At 37.0% G+C, this 25,083-nt stretch overlaps 3 protein-coding genes across 8 annotated transcripts in view; 1 reads left to right on the top strand and 2 right to left on the bottom strand.

Annotated features, from left to right (window-relative positions):
• The window catches only part of LMLN (leishmanolysin like peptidase), a 68,590-nt gene extending 50,952 nt beyond the window's left edge, over positions 1-17,638 (bottom strand). For all 3 annotated transcript variants that reach the window (XM_045540085.1, XM_045540088.1, XM_045540086.1), the window contains exons 1-6: positions 17,416-17,638; positions 8,462-8,559; positions 7,752-7,782; positions 6,439-6,521; positions 5,815-5,932; positions 3,216-3,394 (exon numbers count right to left, since the gene is read on the bottom strand). In XM_045540085.1, the coding sequence (XP_045396041.1) occupies positions 3,216-3,394; positions 5,815-5,932; positions 6,439-6,521; positions 7,752-7,782; positions 8,462-8,559; positions 17,416-17,634 (728 nt within the window). In that variant the 5' untranslated portion in view covers positions 17,635-17,638. The remainder of the gene's footprint in view (positions 1-3,215; positions 3,395-5,814; positions 5,933-6,438; positions 6,522-7,751; positions 7,783-8,461; positions 8,560-17,415) is intronic.
• A 126-nt stretch (positions 17,639-17,764) lies between these two features.
• Positions 17,765-25,083, top strand: part of IQCG (IQ motif containing G) — a 59,996-nt gene continuing 52,677 nt past the window's right edge. Inside the window, exon 1 of one of the 3 annotated variants that reach the window (XM_045540081.1) lies at positions 17,765-17,835. The gene's annotated coding sequence lies outside the window, so the exon portion shown is untranslated. Of the gene's footprint in view, positions 17,836-24,766; positions 24,998-25,083 lie in introns of those variants that run through there. The other 2 variants (XM_045540079.1, XM_045540080.1) reach the window with 2 other exon arrangements.
• Positions 21,030-24,542, bottom strand: RPL35A (ribosomal protein L35a). Of its 2 annotated transcripts, none has more exons than XM_045540083.1 (5): positions 24,476-24,542; positions 23,737-23,780; positions 23,374-23,526; positions 22,254-22,398; positions 21,030-21,097 (listed from the first exon to the last, which is right to left on the bottom strand). In XM_045540083.1, exons 2-5 carry the CDS (start codon positions 23,745-23,747, stop codon positions 21,074-21,076), a joined length of 333 nt encoding a protein of 110 aa, XP_045396039.1. In that variant the 5' UTR covers positions 23,748-23,780; positions 24,476-24,542; the 3' UTR covers positions 21,030-21,073. The 2 variants fall into 2 exon arrangements, with proteins under 2 accessions (XP_045396039.1, XP_045396040.1); XM_045540084.1 differs by lacking the exon at positions 24,476-24,542 and adding an exon at positions 24,431-24,452.

The following is a 25,083-nucleotide window of genomic DNA, read 5'->3' as shown; positions in this document are numbered from 1 at the left end:
GCCTATCAATGTTCAGGTAACAGCTACAATTTCTCTTTCAAAGAGGCATTCCTTGCCCAATTGATCTAAATGATGTTTCCTCCCTTTGTTTTCTTTTATGTTACAGCATTCTGTTTATTTTCTACAAAGTATTTATCATATTTTGAAATCACATATTTATTTACAAGAACATATAACTAATTAATATCTACCTCCTGTAATTTCTAAATTCCACAGGGTAGGTACACGTCTATTTTGTTCACCTAGTCTGATGACAACACAGTAGGTACTCAAACATTCATGGAATCAGTTAATGCAATACAGCAGCTTTGAAGGAAAGTTTCGTTTCTTTCAAAAAGAATAAATGAAGATACTGCTTTCTTCCAACATCAACACTCTTCTCAGAAGAAATTAAAATCTTTCCCAAGATATGAGTAGACATACAGGAGTAGCCTCATATTCACTGGTACAAAGAGCATTTTTCTTTAAACTACTCATTCATATGAAGTATGAACCAAATGTTTAAGTGCTATAACTGCACACAGCAGTGCAATAAAACTGAAATACGTCTCTTGGTTATGGAATTCTCATGTGTGTGACTCCTATTCTGGATTCGCTCACTAGAAGACAATTAGATACTTTAAGTGCTTTCAGCATTATCTTGTCTCATGCCTGTAATCCTAGCACTTTCGGATGCCAAGATGGGAGGATTGCCTGAGGCCAGAAGTTTGAGACCAGCCTAACCAAGAGACCCTCTCTCTACAAAAAAATAGAAAAATTAGTCAGGCGTGGTAGCACATGCCTGTAGTCCCAGCTACTCAAGAGGCTGAGGCAGGAGAATTGCTTGAGCCCAGGAGTCTGAGGTTGCAGTGAGCTATGATGACATCACTGCACTCTAGCCCGGGCAACAGAGCAAGACCCTGTCTCAAAAAACAAAACAAAAAAAACGCTGAAATAAGATTAACTGATCTAGACCCAACTCAACCTGAGATTTTATATCTTCCTCCTCAGTTCCTCAGGGAAGTCACTCTGTTCCTAACACATAAAGTTCATTTTAACATGTCTTTTATAATTAAAATAATAAAAGCTCATTGTAAAAAGGTATAAATTCAAACAATATAGAAATACATAAAGAAAAAAGTGAGGCCGGGCACGGTGGCTCATGTCTATAATCCTAGCACTCTGGGAGGCTGAGGCGGGTGGATCGTTTGGGCTCAGGAGTTCGAGACCAGCCTGAGCAAGACCAAGACCCTGTCTCTACTAAAATAGAAAGAAATTATATGAACAACTAAAAATATATACAGAAAAAATTAGCCGGGCGTGGTGGCACATGCCTGTAGTCCCAGCTACTTGGGAGGCTGAGGCAGGCTTGCTTGAGCCCAGGAGTCTGAGGTTGCTGTGAGCTAGGCTGATGCCACGGCACTCTAGCCTAGGCAACAGAGTGAGATTCTGTCTCAAAAAAAAAAAAAGAAAAAAGTGAAAATTCCCTGTTTTACCCCCACTAAATTCCAGTATCAGAGGGAACTACTATCAACAATTTGCTATATGTTATTTTTAGAGTGACCAGCCATCCTGGTTTGCCCAGTATTGAGGCGTTTCATGCGATGTGAGACTTCAGTGTTAAAACCAGAGCAGTTTGGGGAAATTGGGATGACTGATAATTCTAATTATTTCTTGCTTTTTCCTTAGTACATTCAAGCACATATATACATTTAAAAATAAATATGGAGTCAAACTATGTACAATATTTTGCAAAGTCCTTTTGGCACTTATATCCAATCTAAGATAGTATGTGTGTGCGTATGCGATCCATATAGTTTAGTTAAAATTAAGATAAAGAACCATGATTTTGCAGCACTACTATCATGAAGGTATATTTCTCAAAGACACTTTAAGAAAGTGTCTCATTTTATCAAGTAACTTAATTTATCATTCACTTACCATTTCAAATACCAAATTTCCTTGATACTGAGATACCATTAATTATATTTCATAAATTTAATAACAGCTTCTCAGGAAAAAGGGAACACTAGCACATACATATTCACAAAAATACATTTCTTCTGCAGTAGCACACTCAATAGTTGACAGTAAGCTTAGATTTGAGAATGTTACATACAATGTATTATAACAGTGGTCCCCAACCTTTTTGGCACTAGGGACAGGTTTCATGGAAGCCAAGACTTTTCCACAGACTGAGGGGGCAGGGGAGATGGTTTCGGCATGATTCAAGCACATTAAATTTATTGTGCAGTCAAACCTCTCTGCTAATGATAATCTGTTTGTAGCCGCTCTCCAGCACTAGCATCACCGCCTCAGCTCCACCTCAGATCATCAGGCATTAGATTCTCATAAGGAGCATGCAACCTAGATCCCTTGCATGCACAGTTTACAGTAGGGTTCACCCTCCTATGAGAATCTAATGCCACTGCTGATCTGACAGGAGGCGGAGCTTATGTGGTAATGCCAGTGACGGGGAGCGACTGTAAATGCAGATGAAGCTTCCCTTGCTCATCCTCTGCACACTTCCTGCTGTGCGGCTCGGTTCCTAACAGGCCATGGATTGGCATAGGTTCACAGCCCGGGGTTCCGGGGACTGTGGTATTACAAGGCATGTGGCAATTTCTACTGCCTTTAATTGATTTGTCTGGTATGTGACAGGCAATCTTCTGAATATATAATAACTCTTCATTTTAAGGCTGAGCTGTGTCGCCAGGAAAATTTGTGAAATCTTTTGTAAATAAAGAGGACTCTGAATTTTTAAGTGATAATTTAGCTAAGTGAAGTACTTATAACAAATGATATGACAATTAGATGAACATTTTTAACATCTGACTTACAGTTTTAGCATAGAAGTGCTAAAATTAAAGTTCAAATTGTTTCCTTAGAGAGGTATTCACCTCAAAAGAAAATTCTCTTGACAGTAGACTTTTTCTTTGGAATTTGTGGGTAAAAAGGATATGACTAGAATGGAAGAGGAATGGCAGGGGGAAAAGTTAAAGGAAGTGTTCCACTTTTCTCTCTTTCATTTTGACTAAAAATTTCCATTACCATATGAGTAACAGTCCTAACATTGCCCCCCCAGCCCCACCCCTAATCCAGGCAGCATTCTATTTCTTACTACTAGAGGAAATCCAGCAAATGCTAGATTCCTGTTTCCTTGACAATTAAAATACGGTTTGCTTTACAAGTTCCCATAGTAGATCTTGGGAAGTAAGTCTCAAAGAAAAGTTTACCTGTCCATTTTTGCTTCCTGCTGACAATAGGCTGCATAAGAGATGATGTTTTCATGGCTGCACCTCTCAGTGGCCAGAGCACCAACATAAAGAACAAAGTCTGCATCCCGGATGCCTTCTTGGTCTGACACACCCACTGCTCTACAGGGCCATTTACCCCCACGGCAGACTCTGCATTGCTGCACCCATGGGGTTCAACAGAAAACCAGACAAGAGACAAAGTTAGCTATAGTGATATTTAATCTTACATTGAATCCACACTACAAATATAGTATTGAGTTAATCTTTTATTATTCCTAAGCTTTTATCAAAATCTATACCTCCCTCTCTCTATTCAGTTCCTATCCCTAATTTGGAATTTATTTTACTAAAATTTCTACTTTATATAAAATGATCATAAATCTATAATCTCAAATAAACAACTGCTACTTATAAAGGCCAACTAGCCAGGGTGCAGAAAAGACTGAAATAGAAAAGGTTTTAAAACCTAGAAACTAGACTCCCTACAAGGAACTATTTTTTTGCAACTTCCTTTGAATCTATAGTTAATTCTAAATTAATTAATAAAAAAACATTTTATCCAATGGAAATATAATTCCTATTATAAAGTAATTCATGTATCTTGCTAAAAATTCAGATAATACAAGAGTATATAGGTAAAAAGCAAAGTTGTATCATGATATTGCCCTAATTTCTAGTTTTCTAAGCAAATCTTACTTGCTTTAATAAGGTTTTCTTTTTTGAAAGCTTCTTTATCAAAGTTCCCAAACAATCATAATCTCCAAATTATAAACAGAAAAATCAGTAAACTGTGACTTTTTTAGGTGTAAGCAATGGAAGAAAAAAACTCCAGAATTCTCATTTCATTTAGTAGAAAGTACACATTGTTTACTCTTGCTTCTCTAACACACGTATTTATAATTTTTAAATTCAATTACTTTAGGGAGAAGGGGTTGAGGAGATGTTAGTCAAAGAATAAATTATATACAGTTAGAAGGAATAAGTCCCAGAAATCTATTGTACAGCACGGTGACTATAATGATGATATGTATTCTTAAAAAATGCTTATGGAGTGGATGTTAAGTGTTCTCACCATAAAAATGGTAACTATGTGGAGGTAATGCATTTGTTAATTAGCTAGACTTAACAATTCTATAATGTATCATATATATACTTCAAAACACATGTAGTACATGATAAATACATATAATTGTATCAATTTTTAAAATAAATACATTTGACGGAATAATTTCAACTACTTTAGCCTATTAATAGTTGGTGTTATAAAAAGTTGTGATGTTATGCACTCTTTCCCATGAATATCTATTTAATAAAAAAGAAAAACCTAGAACCTCCAAGAAGTTAAGTAGGAAGCAGAATTTGGAAGAGCCAAGAGAATTAAAAACAACAAACAATACTTAGAAAAAAGCAAAAAAATGTGTCATAAAATGTTCAGGAAATGTCTCAGGAAAAGAGATGTAAAGGTATGTAATTAACAACTTGTTTTAATTTTTAAACATATTCCTAAAGCCCTTTACATTCTTAAGAAATCTGAGAAAAGATAAACTGGCCAGTTGTATTGGTGCCAATATATAGTGTTATAAAAGCCTTGAGTATCAAATACCTTCAAAGAAAAAATTTACAAAATAAACTTAATCTAAATATATACTTAATTTTGACTGTCAAAGTCAATGTTCAATAGTGTATTCATTTTCTGTAAGTAATGAAAGAACAAAGCTAAATAAACAGCTATAGCAATAATCCTATTTTCAGATTTTTATATATAAAAAATTGGTTTTCTTGTATATGCTTTTAAATTCTTGATTTTTCTGATATAAGTAATAGATGCTCAATATGAAAAACCAGAACATAATACATAACTTATAAAGAAAAGCACCTTTGCCACAATCCAACTCTTAAAAAAAAAATTAACATTTTGGTATGCATCTAGGTTTTTTAACATGTGTATTCCTCTAGATTGTTTCACAGTTTTTATGATGTCTATACTTTTCAAATAAAATAGGCTAACTACATATACTGATTTGCAACTTTTTTTTTTAATTTATCAGCTCAAATATCTTTCCAAGTCAGTACATAGAGATTTACTTCATTCTTTAACAACTGCATAGTATTCTACTACATAAGGATACCATAATTTCCTTCTTCTACCATAATTTAACTAATACTCTATATAGGCATATTTATAGTTTTGCAAGGAACATCCCTGAACACATATTACACAGTTATTAGTATTTTTGTGGAATAAATTTCTCAGCTGGGTTGAAGAACATGCATTTTTTATTTTAAGAGATGTCAAACTGCCCTTTAAAAAACTGAGGTATATCTGCTAAAAGATGTTTTGAAAGACAAAGATAAAGTCCTAAGCTGAACTGACTAAGCAGACCCACAGATAAATGGAGGTGGAGGGAAGAAGATATCATTGAACTTACTTGAAAACCTACTGAAAGAATAAAATCAACATCCCAACGCTGATTGCTTTTTGTAGAGGAATGAATCTATTACGGCTTTGAACTTTTCTTGGTAACTCCCACAGATTTTACAGACTCAAAATCTCATTGCTAAAAGCAGGGTGAATTACCTGGAGATGTTCCTCAGGCACTATAACTGGGCCACATTTTGTATGCACTGCACATTCCCCAGTACAGTATCTATGAGGATCATTTTCCTTCCGTAGGTATTGGTTTGTTGCACATTGTCTTCAGTTCATTTGTACATCAAAGTTTAATTACCAAAAAAAAAAAAACCCGAATATTTTAGAGCAGTTAAAAGCATGATAATCAACTGGTAGCTGCTATAGTACTTCATTAATAATGGTTACTAATTTAGTTAGGAAAGTAGGCTAAAAAAGTATTTTGTTTCTATAGGAAATCCTCCTGACCTAGGTTTTCAAACACCCAAGTATTTCATAAAGCCAATACTGTAGTCATATATATAAAGAAGGGAGGAAGTGGGTGAGGGAAACAGAGGACAACTAAACCCATAGGAAAAGATACAGTGGGCCATTGGGCCATCTTATAATGGAAAATCAAGGAAAGAATGATTATCCAGCAGGTGCTTTCTTATTATATTTTGCAGTTGGGTCTCTAAGAGAAAGCATAATAAAATATTCTAGTATAAGTTTCATACTTTGCCATGTTGGTAGAATGGGGAGGGCAGAGTACTAAATGACTGAAGAAAATGATCTGTGTTTAATATGACATACCTGCTGAGTAAGATAGTGCCAGCAGGTCTACGAACCTGAAAAGTCTTCTCTAAATAAGAAATAGCTTGTGGGAAAAGTTTGTTCTAAATAAAAGTTGAAAAAAAAAAACCCAGTCAGAATTACAGTCAAGGGATAAATTATATTTAAAACAAGTAAGCACAGGATATTAATGACTGAGGAAGATGAAAGGGAAAAGTCTTACAATTCTAGAATATAGATACTAGTTAGTCACTGTGTGGCAGGGGTAGGGAGACAGTGAGTTAGGAGCAAAAGAATTTCCTCATTTTCTAGTTGAGTTTGGGAAAACAGCACTACATAGAAACTTCCTTCCCTACCCCATTTAAATAGCAAATTAGAAAACATAAATCTCAACTATTAATTTAGATGAATACAACTTTGACACTGATTTAGATGATTCCAACATTAAGCTAGTTTATGCTAAGAAAATCTTACGTTTAGTTAAACTCACCAATTTCTGTGGCCCATAGTGAACTGGCTTAATATGTTTAGGTGTGACTCCATAAAGTTAAAAATCTGATGAAATTAGCACCTTTATAAACTTTGGCATATACTATGAGGTCAATTAATCTTCAGGAGAATGAACATTTTCACCAAGAGAATAGTGTTCTCAATGTATTTCAAAATTTATCTTTTTGGCTGGCGCGGTGGCTCACACCTGTAATCCTAGCACTCTGGGAGGCCGAGGTGGGTGGATCGCTTGAGCTCAGGAGTTCGAGACCAGCCTGAGCAAGAGCTAGACCCCGTCTCTACTAAAAATAGAAAGAAATTAGCTGGACAACCAAAAATATATATAGAAAAAATTAGCCGGGCATGGTGGCGCATGCCTGTAGTCCCAGCTACTTGGGAGGCTGAGGCAGAAGAATTGCTTAAGCCCAGGAGTTTCAGGTTGCTGTGAGCTAGGCTGATACCATGGCACTCTAGCCTGGGCAACAGAGCAAGACTCTGTCCCAAAAAAAAAAAATTAAAAAAAAAAAAAATTTATCTTTTTTATCCTACCTCACCTACTTCCCTGTTCCCAAAAAAGCTGAGAGAGCAAATAAGAAAATGAATACTGATTGAAGATCAAATTATAAAATATGATGACTAATTTAATATCTAATACTAACAAAGTTTTGGTGAATGCATCACAAAGACACCTTTGGTAAAATGATAAATACATTCACTACCAACAACTTTGGTCATTCACAAAATAGTCACACATATAATTTTCTTTACTGAGGTGGAATTTACATATATAATAAAATGCATCCATTTTAAGTATCCAATTCAAGCCATGAGTATTTAGTACATACCTTTACAAGATTTCTTTTCTCAGGGAGCAACCTGAAAATAATGACATAAAACATAAGAATGGCCTCTCTGAGACAGAGCACTTCTCATCTGTTCAGGATGCATCTGTCAAGAGACACAAGGAATGCTGTATGGAAGCATACAAAAACTATCTTTCAAAATTTCAACTTACCTCAATGAGTACTTGAGAGCTTACTCTGTGCCAAAGCATGGTGCTAAGCACGATCATATGTTATCTGATTCATTGGGGATGTTAAGGATTGGGAAAGACATCAACTATTAATAGCTCTTCACAGACTACTATAGATTCATAATTTATCTGTTTTCTGGACCCTTCTTATACTAAATAAAAATCAGACTACATAATCTGTCTGGTTAATAATTTTGTAAACTTTATTATTTATATTACTACTTTCTTTTATTTTTCCTCTAAGTAGTTATTGAGGAGTACCTTCTAGGTATGTTGTTGACCACATCCAAGTAGATCCACATTTGTTCTGTTTAAATTATTCATGATGTCTAGACTTTCACAATATCCCATGGCCTTTATCTTTTCAGACTAAAATGCATTTTTTACTTAATTCCATCTTGACGCTACACTGGCCCCTTTTTAGTTTCATCTATGGACTTTTTCTACTTCAGGTAACAGATAAAAATATCTTTAATATTTAGATTCATAATAAAAAAGATGACAAAATAACAGTGTACTTACTCTTCAATACTTTTATCATAGATAGTCTTGATTCTCAAATGCTCATCAACATCTCTCTTTACAACATGATTTGCCTTAAGATGAACTTTATTTATGACCTAAAAAAAGAGAATAGATTTGAAAAATTTTTTTTAAATATAGATTAGCCAATTGAAATCCAAAGTTAAAATTAATGAACTAAATTTCTAGCATAAGACTCAGACAGAAAGTCCCTTAGCTCAAATTTTACCATTTCAGCATTCCTGAACCTCAAACATCTCTAAAGCAAAAACAATCGTCTGGGAGGCAAGTACTATGAACTTGAGTCACACAACTAAATCATTGCGGTACAGCAGATGACAAAAAGCTTTTAGGTTTCTCTGTTACTTATTTGCGGTTTCTTTTATAAATTCCAGATTGGCTAATTTTCACTCTTCAGAAAATGACAGGAAGAGACCAAAAGTAACTTATTTTACACTAAAAGACAAAACTTTCCTTATAAAAGAATGTTTTATTTGAATTTTTTCCTCCAGGTCTCATTTACATGACTTTTTTCAGAGAGGAATAAAAGTGAATAAAAAAGATCTCAGCAGTATCAAATTTTTCTGTAATTCTTAAAGTACAAAAGAAAAAAATGTGTTAGCTAACCTAAAAGTAAGCTATATACTATCTCATTCTTATAACTCCAGCAATAAACAACCACATTTTTCTTCTTATGCTATATCTGAAGATTTATACAAGGAAAATAGAATTTTATATTTTGTAGAAAAACTTGGGGAAAGGGGAGGGGGCTGAGGGATGAAAAATTACCTACCAGGTACAATGTATACTATTCAGGTAACAGGTACACTAAAAGCCCTGTCTTCAACACTTATTCATCCATGTATTGAAAAACCACTTGTACCCCCTAAATCTATTGAAATAAAAAAGAGAAAAACAACCACACTGTATGCTTTTGATTTATTAATAATAATATAGTAACAGTCACAGATTTTCACAATACCTATTGCCTGCTCTACTATAATTGCCTGATATCCTACCTCTAGTCTTTTCCCCATTGCATTCCAACCCATATCTCTAGGCAACAGATTTTATAGCCAGTAAAAAGCCGTCAGAAATGTCTGTGCACAGCAAAGGGATATGGTATTCCCAGCTGCATTGCAGGAAACCAGCAGTCTAAAATCCCTAAATTGATGTCAAAGTCCTCCAGAAGCCAGTGGTTAAGGATTTGAATTCTAGAATTAGATTGCTGGGGCTCTATTCTTGGCTCTGCCACTTGCTAACTCTGTGATCTCAGGCAAGTTACATAACTTACCTGGGACCAAGTTATCTCATGTGTAAAATGAGTAAAAGTACAAGTTAACATTTGCAAAGCTGACTGACATAAAATAAATGTTCAAAAAATGTTCACTATTATATTAGCATTAAAACCACTTTTCCTACCTTCCTCCTACTACTCCTCATCCAGAAAATACTATTCAGTTTTCTGAACACAAATTATCATTTCTTGCCTCTTCATTTGCTCATGCTTGCTTATGCTTTTCTCTCTCTGGAACGGTCTTTCTACCTACTTCCATAAGTTAGAATCTTCCTCCTCCAGCATAAAAATTGTGGCACATGAGAAGAAGTCTGAAACAGATCCTCTCTGATAGAAATTACCTCTCCTTCTTTTGGCTTCTGTAGCACTAATTTCACAGCAAATCATCATCTAGATTGTATAATTGTCTGTATACTTTTCTGAAACATTCTACAATCTACAATGCCTAAAACACGAATATGTATCAATTAATCAATCTTCAAAAACTAAAAGCATGAAGAAAACGCAATGAGAAACAGAATACTCACTGTTCAGAATGAATTAAATTATAAACCAATAACACTAATGAAATGAATATGCAGTATTGGCAAAATAGTATACAAACCAATAAAACTTTTCTGTCCATAATATAGTAAACATGGGGCTGGGCAAGGTGGCTCACGTCTGTAATCCTAAAACTTTGGGAGGTCGAGGTGGGAGGATTGCTTGAGGCCAGGAGATTGAGATAAGCCTGGGCAACATAGCAAGACCCCCTCTCTATGAAAAAATAGAAAAATTAGCCAGGCATGGTGGCGCACACCTGTAGTCCCAGATACTTGGGAGGCTGAAGCAGGAGGATCATTTGAGCCCAGGAGTTTGAGGTTGCTGTGAGCTATGATGATGCCACTGCACTCTACTACCCAGGGGTGACAGAGTGAGACTCTGTCTCAAAAAAAAAAAAAAAAAATTTGACACGCAAATTAGCCAAAATCAACAAAGCTCATTCATTTAAACATATACATATGTTGAATGCCTTCCCATGCAAGGCCTTATGATAGGCATTTGGATGCAAATATAAAACATACAGTCCTTTCATGTAATTATAGAGGCTTAGGAAAAAAATAAAAAATAAATACATACAGTCCGTGACCTTAGGAGATCAAGGTTAATAAAGGACAAACAAATCCAATAATTATTATAATAAAATAAATATCACAGAAGAGAAAGGTAAGGCAGGCTTAGAGGAATATTATAAGAGGATGCTTCAGGGAGAAGGCAATGTTTGAGAAAAGACTTAAGGAAGGAAATAGGGATCAATATACCCATGAATTTAGATACAACAGACTATAAGCAAAAGTACAGAATCAAGAATATAAAGCTTAGCAATAACATGTAAAAACAGACATTTGAAATTTAGCTGGGTGCAGTGGCTCATGCCTGTAGTCCTAGCACTTTGGAAGGCTGAAGCAGGAGGATCTCTTAAGCCCAGGAGTTTGAGACCATCCTGGACAACATATCAAGACCTTGTCTCTACAAAAAAATTTAAAAAATTAACCAGGCATGCTAGTGTATACCTGCAATACTAGATAGCCTGGAGGCAAGGATATCTACTCTCACCACTTTATTCAACATCATATTGGAGGTCCCAGCCAGTGTGATAAGGCAATATTAACATTAAATAGAGGTAGTAAACGAAATATATTTGTTTTAATACCTGAAGTATGCAAGCACACACACACAGATAAATGTAAAGGGATGAAAAGATACATACCATGTAAGCTCTAATCATAAGCAAGCTGAAATGGCTACATTATTCTCAGACAAAATAGACTTAAAAATAAGGAGTATTATCAGATATAAATGGTAACATTTTATAATACTAAAGGGCTAAGACACCAGAAATCTATAACAATTATAAATAGGAATGCACCTAATAAAAGAGATTCAAAATCTATAAAGCAAAAACTGACAGAAGTAAAGGAAATTACTAACAAATCTACAAACTTAGAGATTTTTAAGACCCTAACAATTAGGCAAAAATTTTTAAGAATATAGAAAATTTGAAGTACTATATCAATCACCTAACCTTACTGACATGTATAGAAATCTATATTCAGTAACTATAGAATCTATATTCTTTACAAGTACACCTAAAAAATTAAACAGAATAGATCATATTCTACGCTATAAATAAAATAATCTCATTGAATTTCAAAAGACTGAAATCTTACAGAAGATAGTCTAATTAAATTAGAAACCAATAATAAAATATCTAGAAAAATGATCAAATATTTAGAAATTATATTTTTCACATTTTTAAAAACTCATGGTTCAAAAAAGGAATTATCAGGGAAAATAAAAAACATTTTGAACTAAATGATAATTAAAATGCAATCTGTCAAAATCTGTGGGGAACAACTAAAGTTGTACTTAAAGAGAAATCTCTAACTTTGAATGTTTATATTGGAAAGGGAAAAAAAGGTTCAAAAACAATGATCTAAGTTTCCACCTAACAATAGGAGCAAAGTAAATGAACAATAAGTAAAAAGAGGAAATAAGAGAGAACAGAATGCAAAGAAATAGAAATAAACATTAGAGAAAATTACCAAAGCCAACACATGGTTAGTTATTTATTATTATTATTATTTTTTTTTTTTTGAGATAGAGTCTGTTGCCCAGGCTATAGTGCCATGATGTCAGTCTAGCTCACAGCAACCTCAAACTCCTGGGCTCAAGGGATCCTACTGTCTCAGCCTCCCGGGTAGCTGGGACTACAGGCATGTGCCACCATGCCCGGCTATTTTTTTCTATTTTTAGTTGTTTGGCTAATTTCTTTCTATTTATAGTAGAGGCGGGGTCTTGCTCTTGCTCAGGCTGGTCTCGAACTCCTGAGCTCAAGCAATCCTCCCGCCTCGGCCTCCCAGAGGGCTAGGATTACAGGTGTGAGCCACTGCACCCGGCCTAGTTGGTTATTTAAAATGATTAACAAAATTTATAAACTCCTAGCAAGACCAGACTAGGATAAAACAGAATAAAAACAAATTATCATATTAGAAATGAAAGAATAGCTATCACTATAGATCTCACATACATCAAGAGGATAATAAGGAATTATTATGAACAAATTTATGCTAATAAATTCAACAATTCAGACAAAATAAACAAAGTCCTTGAAAAACACAAGTTACCAAGACTAACACAAGATCAAACAGAAAATATGAATAGACTTATATAAGAGAAACTGGATTTATCTGGTTGCCTGGGGATAGAGGTGAGAAGAGAGATTGACTATAAATGGGCACAAGGAATCTTTTTGGGTGATGAAAATGTTCTACAACTGGACTGCAGTGATGGCTGCACAACTCTATAAATTATTAAAAATCATTGAAGTGAACATTTAAAATGCGTGAACTTTATGGTATATAAATTATAGATTGATAAAGCTATTAACAAAAGAAAACACCTCTCTATAAAGAAAACTCCAGGCCCAGAGGACTTCACTTATGAATTACACCAAACATTGAAGGAAGAAATGATATCAATCTTATATCACCTCTTTTAGAAAACAGAAGAGAATGGAACATTTCCCAACTCATTATGTATGGCTAGTATAATTCTGACACCAAAAGCTGACAAAAACTTCACTAAAAAAGGATATTATAAATCAACGTCACCCATAAACATAGATGCAGAAGTCCTTAACAATGTATTAGCAAATTAAACCCAGCAGTGTATAAAAAGGATAACATATCATGACCAAGCAGAATTATCTCAAAAATGCAAGGCTGATTTACTATTGGAAAATGCAATGTAATCTACCATATAATAGTTCATAAAGACAGAAACCATATGATTTTCTCAATAATCATCAAAAAAAGCATTTGACAAAATTTGTTCCCATTCAGGATAAAAACTTTTCATAAATAAGAAATAGAAAGGAGATTTTTCAATCTGATGAACATCTATAAAAATATCTAGAGTTAACACCATACTTAATGGTCCTTTAATTTTAAGATCAGGAACAAATGGCAAGGATATCTGCTGTCTCACTTGTGTTTGACCTTGAACAGAGCAATAAGGACAGAAAGTGTAAGAAAACAAAAATACATAAAAGGCATAACAAAAAAATTGTTCTATTTATAATTAATACATTGCTTACACTGAAAACTGTAAGAGGGAAAATCCCACAGGAATTAATAAATGAGTTTAGTTAGGTCTCAAAAGACAAGGAGTTAATAATACACAAAAATTAAGTGTACTTTTTTCATACAAGCAGCTAACAATTGGAAAACTTTAAGAAGTATTTCATTTACAAAAGCATCAAAAAATAAAATGCTAAGGAATAAATTTAATAATAAACATGCAAGATCTCTAGATTGCTGAGAGAAATTATATGCCACCTAAATAAACGGAGAAATATATCATGTTCACGGATTGAAAGACTCAATATTATTAGATGTTAATTATCCCCAATCTGATCTATAGATTCCATGCAATCCTAATCATAAACCCATCAAGCTTTTTTGAAGAAAGTGAGAAACTGATTCTAAAATTCATATAGAAATACAAAAAACTAAAACAGCCAAAATCACTTTGAAAAGGAAGAACAAAGCAGGAAAACTTACAATACTGCCTGATTTTAAGATTACAGAGGTATATAATCAAGACAGTGTGGCACTGGCATAAAGATGGACTAATACATTAATGGAACAGAGAGTCCAGAAATAGACTCTTGTTCATACCATCAACTGATTTTTTTTTTTTTTTTGAGACAGCGTCTCACTCTGTTGCCCAGGCTAGAGTGCCATGGCATCAGCCTAGCTCACAGCAACCTCAAACTCCTGGGCTCAAGCAATCCTTCTGCCTCAGTCTCCTGAGTAGCTGGGATTACAGGCATGTGTCACCATGCCCAGTTAATTTTTTCTATATATTTTTAGTTGTTCAGCTAATTTCTTTCTATTTTTAGTAGAGACGGGGTCTCACTCTTGCTCAGGCTGGTCTCGAACTCCTGAGCTCAAACGATCCACCTGCGTCAGCCTCACAGAGTGCTAGGATTACAGGCGTGAGCCACCGTGCCCGGCCCATCAACTGATTTTTGATAAAGGTGCCAAAGCTAGTCAATGAGGAAAGTCTTTTCAATAAATCATGTGAGAACAACTGAACATCCATATGGGGGAGGAAAAAAAAAAGGATCTTGATTCCCCTACCTCACATCACATATAAAAATTAATTTGAGATGAATCACAGTCCTAAAAGTGAAAGCTTCTAGAACACTGGAGAATATTTTATGACCCAGGGATTAGGCAAAGATTTATTAGAAAGGACATCTGTTGGTGAGGATACGCAGCAACCATAACTCTACTACACTGCTGGTGGGAATGTATAATAAAATGGTCTAATACTTTGGAAAAAGGTTTAGTAGTTTTTTATAAAGTTAAATGTTCACCTATCTTTTGACTCAGCAATTGCACCTCTATGTATTTATCCAAAAGCAATGAAAACATATAAAAACTCCTGTACAAGAATGTTCACAGCAGCTTTAGTTACGACAGTTAAAACCTGGAAACAATCGAAATGTCCATCAACAAGACGATGGAAAAACAAATTATGATACAGGTATTCAGTATATGGAATACTCAGCAATGAAAAGGAATGAATTACCATTACATAAAACAACACAAATCTCAAATACATAATGCTGAACAGAAGCCAGATAGACACAGAGGAGTACATACCATATCATTCTAGTCATATAAACTAAGCGTTAGAACTGGCAAAACTAATCTAGCATTAAAAAAAAAATTAGAACAGTAGTTGTCTGGGGTGGGTAAGAGACACTGACTGGCACAGGACAGGAAAGAACTTTCTGGAGAGATTGAAATGATCTATTTTGCATAGATGTATTTGCGGCATTTCAATATATGTAAATTTTACCAAAAATTTAAAAAAAAATAACAACTTGTGTGGGGGGATGAGGAATGGCTGGAAGAATATGAAACAAAAATGACAAAATGTTGATAAGTGTTAAAGCTAGGTGATGGGTCCATGGGTGTTCAATATATTATTCATGTTTTCTTTGAGTTGACATAGTAAAAAGTAAAACAAAACTTACAGGTTTTAGTTGAGAACAAGTTAAACAAGTCAAAAAGTGTTTTTTGTAATTGCCATCACCAAAAAAAAAAAAAAGTTACTGTAACTTCCTTTAGCATTGAACAGAGGTGTCATCCCTGGTATGAGTGCGATGAGTACAGTATTAATAGTTCCTGCCTATGCTCTATGTCCAGGTTAAAGGAAGGAGAATGGTGGGACAAGCAGGCAGTTGGGGGTGGGGGCTGGCACAGAAATAAAGCAAGGAGAATGGTAAGGATGACTTAGTATTACAAACTCTATGAAGAACTAAGAAAATGTATTAATCATGATGACTCTCAACTTTCTTTTACTATCTGAGCACTACCACTATTGCATTTTTTCAGCCAAGAGGCATAAACAGAAAAAGCGGGTGGAAGTTTCAGGAAGAGTTTTCAGCTCCATAAAAAGAACAATGGTCATGCAAAGGGGCTGCTTGCTTCTGGACTTAAAAATTTCCCTACCCATGGAGACGTTCAAATACAAGTTGGAGATTTGTACACTGGCAACAACCACTAGAAAAAAACAGCTACTACGGTTCCTACTAGCACAGAAATTCTGCAGTTGTTTTAACTACTTTCTCTTATTTTAACCCAAATTCAAAAAGAGAAGTGCAGGGTTCTGTGGGCGTTGTGGGATTTTTTAAAAAAGAGAATTCTGCCAAAATGCAGTGTCATGATAAAATCTGTAATAAAGCTACAAACCCCAAACTTAATATTTTGGCTCACATGGTTATGAACAGTATGCAAGCAACATTTTTGGAAATTACCATTACTGTGAAAGAATCGAAATACAAGGCAAAAATCTTATCTCAAAAAACATTACAATTTAACTACAAAGGCAAGACATGCCTGAAAAATATCACGTAGTAGTAACTTGGTTAAGTGCCAGAAGAGAGTACAGAGAAAATGTACTGTGAAATGGAAAGAACATTCTCCTGGGGTGATTTCAGCAGGCTGCCCTGAGGTTGGGGAACTCGAAATAAGGCTAAAAGAACAGACAGGAAGAAAATGGGGTGGGAAGCAGGCAGGCACTTCCAGGGCAAAGAAACAGGATAAAGCAAGCAAAGTGACGAAATAACTTGAAAATAAACCTGAATTTTGTCTCCGGAGAACCCCCATCATCCTTCCAACGCCTTTAACTGGCTCTCCTATCAATCTCTTCCCAAAACTTTCAAAGTGGTCCTCGGACAAGCAGCATCACCCACCTTCTGGGAACCTGAATTGCCAATTCTGGGGACTCACCTTATTGAGTCGGAAAGTGGGGAAGTGGGGCAGCAATCTTTTAACAAATGCTTTAGGTGACTCTGACGCACGCTCAAGTTTGAAAACCACTGATCTAGGGCTCCCTGCTAAGCACAACCCTTCCCACCGGAAAGTGATGATGCTCTGAGTGCCTAACTCAGCCACTCCGCAAGGCGTAGGCAGCTGAAAGAAGGTCCCAATTTCGCTTCTCCTCCAGAACACCTTCAGCCACTCACTGTCCCCTGTGCCAGCTCCTTCCGCGTTACTTTACCCTCGGAGGGCCCGCTCCCGCCCCTCGGTCGCCCTACCTCAGTGTCAGAGTGGACGTGGTGCCGGCAGGGAGGAGAACTGCCCAGGGAGACAGGAACACATTCGGCGCTTGCCCGGAGCCCTTCCAACAGGAGTAAAATGCCTTGAACCCAAAATGAAAAGCTCCAGCGCCACCGGCTCCGCCTCGGCCCTGAACCCAAATGACCCGCTCCTCCACCCCACTCGGCCGCCATCTTCAGGCCGAGCGTCGTTACCATGGAGTGCGTGACGCCTCCGCGCCGGGCGCCAGCCCCGCCCCCTCGCCGCTCGGGGCAGGCGGAGGACTCGCCAGCGGAGAAACGGTTCTCGATTGGCTAGCGTCATCCGCGAGAAGTTCACGGCGGAAGATGAGGGCAGCGATCACATCCATCGCGTCTCATTGCGCGAAGCCGGCCAGTAAATGCTCCTTAGTGGTCCACGTAAGTTGGGTTGTGGGAGAAAGATATGCATGCGGGAGTTGATGGTAGACGGACGGTGGTCTGTGGAGGTCTTGGGCAGTTTTCGTCCTTTAATTCATTTACCAAACGGATATGCACCTGCTAGGTACCAGATGTTTAGATGGACAAACAGCTGTAAAATCTTTTATGGTGTAGTCCTCTGTATGAAAGGTAAGTAGAACATGTTTCATTTACTTCGTGTCCTGAGTCACCAACTTTGGGCCCATTTCTTAACGTCATTTCCTGTTAAATCTATGTGTCCCTTACTATTTTACTCAACTCCACCCTTAAGCTTCTGTCTGATCTAGAATTGCCACTGCATCCAAGGATTATCAGGTGGACCCTGGCCTCTGAGCCCCGAGAAACTGGAAAAATTGAAAATTGGGACAGATCCCCTTGTGGCTCATGAAACAAAGAATTACAACTAAGAACTGAAAAACACTGAGCTGGAACTGTCATTCTACAGGAGTTAAATATTGTAAATTACTATACTAGGGAATATAGCGGTAGGAAAGAAAGTAACCCCTCAAGAATTTGCAACCTGTTGAAGATTATATACTCAAATACTGCTAGGATACCATTTTACAAGTAAAGACTTAGGTGAGTAAATATGTGTCTATCATCCCACAACTAGTAGAAGTTGAATTCCAAACCAAATTTGTAACTTAGGAAACACGCTCTTTCCACTATAGGACCCAAAAGAAATTGCTGATTTTGAACAATGTAACCTGTCATCTCAAGCTCCTGGCTCTAACACTGTTAGAGTGTCGTGCTGGGAGAGGTTTTTTTCAATGGCATAGTGGACAAGCTGCCAGCCATGCAAGCCCATTTCTGTAAACCATGGGACTCCTCCAAAGGCAATTTTGGTTTGAGAAGTACCTTTGACTGACTTAAGTTCGGTATGGGAACAGAAAAAACATAATGCGCCCTTATTTACAAGTGTTGCATCTTCTCAGTTGAAAGAATGTATTTGCACTTGAGGCTCATTTGCCATCACGCACATAGATTATTCAGGTTATCCTACAGCATCTCAACCTTCCCTGCCTTGCTCAAGTGCTTACCACTTCATTTATCCACTTCTATTGCTCACCTACCATCTATCCCACTCAGCACACTAAACTCCTACAATGGTGATGGACATTGGGACTTTTCCCCTTTATGCCCAAACCAGACCTTAAAAAAACCACCTACCTTCCTGGACACGTCCAGCTTAACATGCTACCCCATCCATAAACTTTTTTCTCCCAAACCCATCTCCTGGCTCCTAACTTTGCAAATGCACCATTACCCATCTAGCCACCAAAGCCAGGAACAGGTTATACTTGATGGCAACCCTCCACAATCAACTGCTTTTAAAATCCTACCATTAACATTTATGGAATCTGCTCTATTTCAGTGCTTAGAAATCTCAACTTGAGACTGAAAAGCCTGATTTTCCCTTCAGTATATGCTGGGATCTAAAAGATTAATCTGGTCATTTCTGTGAATCAAGTTTTTTATGACACTGTATTACAAGGACAATATTAAGCCTAAAATCCTCAGTCTAGTAAAAAGATTTCATCATGTGGCATTTGTTAGTTTTCTAGGTTTCCTTTCCCATCATTCAGTTTGAATGGTTCCTCAAATGCTTTCTGCACTAATAAGATCTTTGTGCCATTTCCTTTTTCTGAGACACCTCCCAAGGTATTTCTACTTCTATACATACTTTGTAGTTTAATAGTAACATAGTCAATACATTTACATGCTTCTATCCCTGACTACCCAGAGTGTACTGATCACATCTACTTAATTGGCACAATAAACACAGTAGGCACTTTTAGTTAATGTTGGCTTTTTAGAAGAATTAAATCTCACTGGTTGTCCAAAATGAGCACTTCCTGCCCTTGACCCCAAAACTTCCAAGGGTTCAAATTACCAAATTCTAACTTGTGCTGGCCATGAAATGCACTGCTCACATCTGGTGAAAAAAGCCTAATTGACCAATGGCCCCAAGCAGTTGCTTCTTCCAATGCACTTTGCCTTGAGGCCACACTTCCAATGAATGAGACTGGGAAGAGTACAAATGCAAGCCTATTTCCATGAAACATGGGACTCCTACAATGGCAATTTTGGCTTGAGTACAACTACTGGACTGATGACATCTTTCTTCAAATTCTACCCAATCCTTCCTTTCACCCTCTCCTCAAAGGTCTTTCCCCCAATAAATTTCTAGCATGCTAATCCTTTTTCAGTATCTGACAAGAGAACCCAAATTACATATCAAAACTGTAAAAGGGGCTCAGGTTGGCAAACTCCCAGTTTCCTGTTGACATTTTCAGTAAAATGCATCTATTTTAATTTTTAAGCCACAAGTGTGGTAGGCATTCAGTAGAATTTAAAGATATTTTAGTTAATAAAAAACTAGTTGCTACTGCATCAATTAGATATCTACAACCGCATTGCAAACTGATGCCTTAGTTCAAAACTGTATCTTAGGCAAATCCTCAAGAGATTTAAATATTTTGGAGCACTGCTTAAATCTTTGTAATATGCTAAAATGTTAGCCTTGCACTTTACTTCCTTGAAACATGAAGCCAAGGTAATCTACAGTCCATGGATTACTTCCAATAACAATTCCTTTTTCTAAGGTGGAATCATATGGTTTAATTTTGGTATTTTCAGTTTACATATTCCTCAGTCAAGTGCAGTATATTGGAATGCTCTATCCAGTCATAAATTCCAAGGCTATCTCATCTGCCTATTGGAATGAGCTGCCAAACCTTTCAATATAACCTCCATCCAGATTATTCCTAATTCCCACTTTTAAACTTCCCATCCAATTTATACAGAACAAGTACGTATTACAACATACTTTAAGAAATACTTTTAAGCTTATTTCATTTACTCTCAATCTAAAGAGGAAGGCAGTCACCTTTCCACTTTCCCCAAAGCTTACTTCCTCCCACGAGGCCCTGTGTTAAGATACATTAAAGACCCTGATTTTCTTTCACAGGCCCCATGCAGGAAAAAAGAAGTTATCTTCCAAATCTCTGTATTTGCCCTGTAATTGCCATTATATATATACATATAGCTCTCTGACTTGTACTCTGAAAGTACTTGATAACCTCCTCCACCATTTTAAACATATAGAAACTCAATTTAGAGCAATTAAGTTTTTTTATGCCACTTAACAAAAATACAAGAGCACAAATCCACTTTTATTTATTTACTTTTCATTAGTTTAAATCCTTGAGGGGTACAGCATCTGGGGAGAAAAAACATATAGAAACATTAGGTGAATATTATATACAAATTTACAAATGTTATTAGTACTACAATATGGATAAATCTCCCATTATCCCATTACTCATCTCCAAAAGTCAACCAGTGACCATTCTGGTAGTGAAAGAACTAAGATTTTTTTGTTTGTTTTTTGAGACAGAGTCCTGCTCTATCACCCAGGTTAGAGTGCAGAGGCACAGTCATAGTTCACTGTAACCTCAAACTCTAGGGCTCAAGCAATTCCTCCTGCTTCAACCTCCCAAGCTTAAACTACAGGTGCACACCACCATAACCAGCTTATTTTTCTATTTTTTGTAGAGGTAAAGTCTTGCTATGTTGCTCAGGCTGGTCTCAAGCCATCTTTTTGCCTTGGCCTCCTGAAGTGCTAGGAATACAGGTGTGAGCAAGGTGCCCAGCTGGAACCACATTTTTATAGCCTTCAGTTTCAAGGTGAACATACCATAAGAATCAGCACGAAAATGGGTACTGAAGAATAATTTTGCTTCTACTAAAAATGTAATATAAACTATCTCCTCTGATGATAAACCCTACTAAAGTTATAGGCTGAGCTGTACCACTCAGCAGGGTTCAACAGTAAGTACCCCAAGAATATGGTCTACTAAAAATGAACCCTAACGAAAGAAAAAGCAAGAGATATTTGAAAAGTCACAGGATCTGGAGTCGTGATTGGGCTGAAGTCCTGAGACCTAGGAACATGAGCGTCTATTTCTTTTCCGTACAAAATAAAGCTAATGACACCTATTCTAATAGGACTGACATGATATAGATGGGAAAATATTAAGAATTATGCCAGGAAACGTATGTTGGCTTTTTATTTTCTAGCAATTACTTCAGTGCCCAAAAAAGTATCTTTGCCAGAAAAAGTGTTCATTCAGACACCATTTTTCCCCAGGCAGCTTTAGCAAAACCTGAAATTTAGGCACAGTCCATTTGAACACCTTGCCTTCACCTTCCTTTAGCAGGCCAAGAATAAGATGTTCTGTAATATGCATTTACATAGTAACTGCTAATTTTGCAGCATAATTTACTGGTGTCATTTTATAATCACAAAAGTCCTTAGAGCCCGTTGAACTTAGTTTGACTCAACAGATGACCATTTTGCTAATAATTGTACTTACCACACGGATTCTGTGTCCAATGGCCTTAGCAGGAAGGTTGCTTCGGAATTTGGCACGAACCATGCCACTGTTTCCGTGGGCCCGAGTTACCTTTCCCCAGATTACTCTGGTTTTGTTTGGTTTGCCACCAGGAGTCACTGTGTTGCTGATTTTAAAAAAGGATAATTGAGGTATGAGAACTCAGGTATCCAATACAATTTTGATACAAATTCAAGGTGACCTCTAGACCAGTGGTTCTCAACCCTGGTTACCCATATAATTGTACCTACTGTATGCCAGACACTTTTGTAAAAACAAAACAAAAATCTCTTTGTCAGAAGGTAAGAGCTGCAATATTGCAAAAAACAGCAAAGGAACACAACAATTGTGAGGATGTTTGTGTGAAGGGAGAAAGGAATTGTTTGTAATTTTAAATAGCCAAAGAAGTTCTCATTGAGGTGGTAATGGAACAAAAACCACGGACTACTAGTGCAGGCAGGGCAAATAGTTAAGTGCTAAAGAAGTGAGATGGAAGTGTCCTGGCTTGGGAAAAGACTGAAGATACCAAAGAGTGAATCCTAGCTGGGGTAAGAGAAATGTGGAGCTCTCAATGCATGGGGTCTTAGAGGCCCCTTAATGACTTTGGCTTTTACTGAATGAGACAAACCACTAGGGTTTGAGCAATTTAAGCATGAAGACCTATAATTTTAAAGGAACACTCTGGCTGTAGGAGAAAAGGGGAGCAAGTATGAAAGCACTTCCCCAGAGATTTTAATTGGCCCAGAGTGCGTTAAGAACCCAGGATTAATGTAGAGAGACACTAACATCTTTAAACATGTGTAAAAAATAGTTTTAAGGAATTAACAAAATGCTTAAGGTACATGAAAAGTGCTCTATAAAACCTTAAAAGAATCATAATAAGGAATTAGCTCCTTCCTTATTGTTTTCTAAATGCTTAAGATGGGTAGGTCCAACACCACCCGCGAGAGTAACATCCTTCTATAACCTCCTATGAAATTCCTTAAAGACCCAGAGTAGAAGCCACAACAATATCAATTACTTCACTAACATCTTTTATTCTTTCAATAGAAAAATTAGGGAGCTCTCAAATAAGAACTCAAAAACATTATTTTAAACTTACTTCTTTGCTTTGTATACATAAGCACATCTCTTGCCCAAATAGAATTCAGTTTCGTCTCGGGCATAAACACCTTCAATTTTAAGAAGAGCTGTGTGCTCTCTTTGGTTCCGGAGACCCCGCTTATAGCCAGCAAAAATGGCCTTCGACCACAGCCTAGGACACACAAAATACACAACATTAACCGTAAGCTTCCACAAACCGCCGGTATAACTTGAATTGTAATAACCCCTAACCAAAAGTTATCTATAGCAAATATTAATTTTTATCCACCAATTTTAAACTCTCATTTATGAACGTTCACGTCTTATGATCAAAAAACAAACAAAAAACAAACCGTAAAGCAACCGTATTTAAAACGCGTACCTTCCAGACATATTTGCCTTTTAGGAGTCCTGTTCCCTGCAGACCTTAAAACAAAAAGACTCAGTTTAAAACCATGCAACGCAAGTTTCCCATCTTGTTCTCTCTCGTTTAATCCTGTTAGGCAAATTCCTTTATGATCGGCATTTCAAGAGTATGGAGCAACCGTAACATCTACATATATCGCAGAATGTGGCAAGACGTTCAAACCTCAGAGAATGAAAGATATTTAAGCAAACTCCACAATGAAGACAAAAACCAAGTGGGAAGACTGTGCACACTAAACCTCCAAAACTAAAACCTGAGAAAACTTATGCCATTATCAGACAAAATTCAGGGGAAAAGTAAAAATTTATGAAGCAAGTAGAGATGCACACACAAGACTTTATGCATGGCTAAGGAAGAAAGGGACTGTAGACAAGCAAAGCGATGCTTGGAATGGCAAAAAATGGGGAGAAAAACTCAGCGTAACGGAGCCACCGCTTCATGAGCAACTGAAAACGAAGTGCACCCATTTCACTCCGCTCAGGTCCAGGAACTAACTCTGAATACCCTTTTGGGGAGTCAGGGGACTAGAACCATCAGTCTCACATCTCCTCCATCCTGTCCTCCCTCTTCCTGAAGCCCACAGAAATCACTAGCTAGCAGAGATTCCAAGGCGCACGGGTGCCTTGCTACGGTATCCGGATAAACACACCCCAGTTATTTGCTCTCAAAGTTCAGCAGCACTCGCTTCACTCACCTCCACAGGCTCCAAGATGGCGGAAAGAGAAACCCGAGGCCCCGCCGCATGGCCTTGTGGGAGAAATGCCTCTCCGTCCTGCCCGTCGTTTAGGCATCTTCCGTAACCGCCAGAAAAACAAGATCCAGAAATCGTCTTTGGACTGAAATAAGCCACATTCAAACGCACTCCTACAATTCTTTTCCTATGTCCATTCATCTTTGTAAGCTGCGACATATGTTATTTGGAAACAGGAAGGCAAAAGTAGTAGCCAGCTAAAGAAGAGAAAGGAGGAAACGGTCCTCCAAAGCTGTGCGTTGTCATAGAAACACCTTAGCTTGCGCTTGATTCCTGCGTCCGAGGGTGCTGCAGGTGTAAAGGCTTTAGCTCTGCTAGAAGACATTCCCCCCACCACTCCCAACCCCACCCTCAGGATTGATTCGCGAACATGGAGGTGTCTTACCCTCGTACCACGCAGGAGTAGGAAGAACGGAGACTCTCGGATCCTGCCTAGCCTGGAAGAGAAAGGCCGGGAGCACCAAGGCAGGAGTTGTTCCTTCTCTTTAACTATTCTAATTTCCTTACTTCTTTCCACCCGTCTACTTTTTTTTTTAAATCTCTTTTTTAAA

This window comes from Lemur catta, chromosome 1, assembly GCF_020740605.2.
Source record: "Lemur catta isolate mLemCat1 chromosome 1, mLemCat1.pri, whole genome shotgun sequence".
Taxonomy (NCBI): domain Eukaryota; kingdom Metazoa; phylum Chordata; class Mammalia; order Primates; family Lemuridae; genus Lemur; species Lemur catta.
This window is presented reverse-complemented; position numbering and strand designations above follow the sequence as displayed.